At 40.1% G+C, this 3,782-nt stretch overlaps 1 protein-coding gene across 1 annotated transcript in view; it reads right to left on the bottom strand.

Annotated features, from left to right (window-relative positions):
- drp2 (dystrophin related protein 2) overlaps window positions 1-3,782 on the bottom strand; it is a 174,248-nt gene that overhangs the window by 37,205 nt on the left and 133,261 nt on the right. Inside the window, exon 14 of the mRNA XM_015381980.1 lies at window positions 219-376. Coding sequence (XP_015237466.1) covers window positions 219-376 — 158 coding nt within the window. The remainder of the gene's footprint in view (window positions 1-218; window positions 377-3,782) is intronic.

Below are 3,782 nucleotides of genomic sequence, written 5' to 3'. Positions count from 1 at the left end.
AGACAACCATATACAAACTCAGTAGGACCTGACCTAAGTAGGACTAGAGCTAATCCTTCAAACATCTGAATTGCATCAGGGACCTGGTGAGTAACAGATGCTGGATAGTTGGTTTCATAGAGGATCAAAGCTGCAGCCTAAACCGACAACAAGGTTATCTAAAACTTAAACAGATTTCATCTGTCTTTAGAGCTCTAAGTCCATGATCGTGTCCTCACCATGCGAAAGCAGCTTCGAACGCTCGGTTCCACGTTGCTGCCGCCGAAAGCTGCGACTTCCCCCAGCTGACGGGGTATCTGGATGGCTTCGTGTAGCAGCAGGCTGAGGTGACGCTGGTCTGTCACTCCTCCAGGACCAGACACCTGGCGGAACAAGTCTGTAAAAAAATTCATGGAATTATCTGTCAATTATGCTCTAATTTTCATCACACACCAGTTCATGGAGAAGAAATAATCAAATTATGTGTTGCTTTACATTTTTTAAACAAATTTCAAGAGCATTATTTCCACATATGCTTGTATTGCTTTTTTAAATTTTGTTTTGGAAAAAGGGGGCTGCTATTTCAGAGGCCACGCTGACTTAAAATAAACTAAAAGTAGACCTATTCCGAAATTAAAGAAAACACTAAATAAATATTACCCACTCTAAAATTTTATACAACAGGCATAATATCAGTGGCATAAAATAAGAATAATCTTTATAAATGATCTTTTTGCCTATTTTAGAGATGAAAGATTTGCATGAAAGGCCTCTTGTCAAGCTCTGATTGAGTCTTTTGCTATGCCTGAAATATCTCTGTTGCTGAAGAGATGAATCCTGACAGGTGTGTGAGTGCGCTGGCCAACAGTAACATTGTGTGTATCCCCCTCTTTGTGAACTTTTGTCTCCCCACGATGAGAGAACATTTGGCTTCAACATCTGCATTTTAAAAAGCTTCCTTCTTTGTAACATCATAACCAGTACTGAGCTCTGTTAGATGTATGAAATACTCCCACAATGCAGTGGAGTTGTGGGCATGTTTTATGGAGACGTTTTCTCATGGTATCGCTCTCTTACATCTTAAATTAGCTGCTTTCATGGTGCAAATGCTATGGTAACACAGAATAATTATTTGGCTCAACACATAAGCAAAAAGAGGGCAGGTCTCTAACTGCAGTCGATTCCATAAACCTGGACAAAATCTGCAGTGCAAATTGAGACACCTACCTAGATACATTATTTAAAACAACATTACGTAACTTTTCAACCTTCATAAAAGTTTTTCCTAGCTTTTGTAATTATATAGATGAGTATGCCATGACTGTGTCAGCCTACATCAACAAATGCATTGAGAACCTCGGCATCATAAAAAACATCACCACCCAGGCCTACCAACAACCCTGGATTAATGGGGAGGTTCGGAAATTGCTAAAAGCAAGGAACTCAGCTTTCAAGTCTGGTGATAAAGAGGCACTGAGAACAGTGCGTACCAACTTGAACCATGCCATCAGATCTGCCTTGACACAGCTGATGTGTGAGAGAACCTGAGGGCAGTCAACCCAAGAAAGGCCCCAGGCCCAGATCATCATACCTGGTGGGTGTACAAGCAGTGTGCATGTAAGGTGGCTGGTGTCCTCACAGACATTTTTAACACCTCGCTGGATCAATCCATAGTGCCAGCATGCATTAAGTCTGCCACAATGATGAAGTGCTTCGAAAGGCAGGTTAAAGAACACATCGTCTCCAGTTCGCCCATTCCAGTTTGCCTACTGACTGAACCGCTCCACTGAAGAAGCCATCTACTTCACTCTCCAGCTGACACCAACGTGCGGATACTGTTCCTGGACTTCAGCGCGGCTTTCAACACCATCATCCCACAGCACCTGATACGAAAACTGGAACAGCTGAGCTTCACTACACCCCTCTGCAACTGGCTGCTTGACTTCCTCAGACAGACCTCAGTCAGTCCAATTTAGACAGAATACCTCTGATGTCACCACTCTAAGCACAGCCCTCAGGACTGCGTCCTTAGATGACACTACGGGGTGAACCTCATCAGAGATGACAAAGACCAAGACTACAGAGAGGAGGTGGAGCAGCAGATGGGCTGGTGCAGAGATAACAGCCTGATCCTGAACGTGGAGAAGACGAAGGAGATCATTGCTGACTTCAGAAAGTATCGACCCTACAGCTCTCCACAACATTCCATAGTCATTCCCTCTTTTTTAAAATGACTATTACCTGGATGACTGAGAATCTTCAAAAGCATATTTGAAAAGCTGTACTTAACAAAATTTTGTAATAATTTTATTACAATAAAAGTTGTCTAAGATTATACATCCATTAGTTGAATGATACCTTTATCATGGCCCAAGGGGGTCTGTATTGGTTTTACTGGCACTAAGCAACTTTGAGCGGGGTAGCAGTAAACCTGCCACAGAAAACTACTACAAATGTGCAGATAGCTATACAGTATAAATAAATTTTCTCTTTCCCCATTGCTTATAAAGACCAGATTGCCCTATTAGACTGTATATTCATGTTAAACTGTTCAGGGTTGATATTTAGGTAATGCAGCACCTTCTTGCTCAGATCTGACGTATGCCTTAAAGCAGTCTACACATATGGAGTTGTGTTGTGTGGCAGGTTTACTGCCACCCTCCACAAAGTGACTTAGTCAAGGTGAGAACAATACAGACCCCCTCGGCAATGACAGAGGTGTCATTGAACTAGCGAAGTAAAATCACAAAAGTTATGAAAATATTTCATGAAGATTGAAAAGTTAGTTGGTGTTGGTTTAACAGAAAAATGTTAGAAAATTGACACAATTAGCTGAACCCAGAAAGCACAGGTTTTTATGTAAGCTAGAAGAAAATAGATATTTTTTCTTAAAATATACAAAAGAGTCAAAAAGTTATTTATTTAAGGAAAATTAGCTTGATATATCTAGACCAGGGAAATGGTTAAAAAAATAAAGAACAATTTTCTAAAATGTGACTTCATCCACAGTTAGATTGACGAAAACAGTTTAAAAAGCTGAACGTATAAAAAACTGGGCTGGGTGAAGACTAAGTTGGTCATGCCATGATTGGCAGTAAAATAGATAGTAGGGAAGGTAATCAAAAGCTCTCTGTCAGAGCACTGCAGCAAAAATAGGTTTCTTCGGGTCACCAAGTCTCCATAACAACCATTAGATGATATTCCATACACCTACAGGGTGAGAGGCACCCAACAAAATAACTTTCTATTATATTATTATGTACGTAAACTTATGTGAAGTTTAAAATATTCTTCTGTGTGCTTTGGTCAGATTAGACAAGAGTGAACTTTATAGCAGGAGCTGTGATGCTCCTCTGCTACCAAGAAGATCTGAGAACTCAGCGGTTGACAAGGACATAGAACATAAGCGATTTGTTCAGTAACATAATAAACCAAATCCTGGTTGGCTTAACCAAGCATAAAAGTCAAACCATCTCCAATGGCCTTTTCAGTCTTCAGTATTGTGCACAGATTTGAGATTTGGGCATAGATTTGAGATCAGATATTTTAGATTTGATTTGACGTAAACATGAGATAGACATGGCTGTGTAGAATAAAGCAGAACCGTGTTACCAGCTTCCGTAAGAATAAAATACACTGCTGAGGCTGGATCAATGCACGAAGTTTAAAGCTGAATAATAACAACGTTCCAATTTTTGGAAGTTTAGTCAATGATTTTGTTTAATTCCAATGACTAAGGCCAAAAAAAAAAAAAAAAAATGAAGCTCAGAAAAGACACTGGGGCTCATTTTAGCTTGAAAAAC

Source organism: Cyprinodon variegatus, unplaced genomic scaffold (genome assembly GCF_000732505.1).
Source record: "Cyprinodon variegatus isolate N-32 unplaced genomic scaffold, C_variegatus-1.0 Scaffold245, whole genome shotgun sequence".
Taxonomy (NCBI): Eukaryota; Metazoa; Chordata; class Actinopteri; order Cyprinodontiformes; family Cyprinodontidae; genus Cyprinodon; species Cyprinodon variegatus.
Note: the sequence above shows the minus strand (reverse complement) of the source record. Positions and strands in the feature narration are given on the sequence as shown.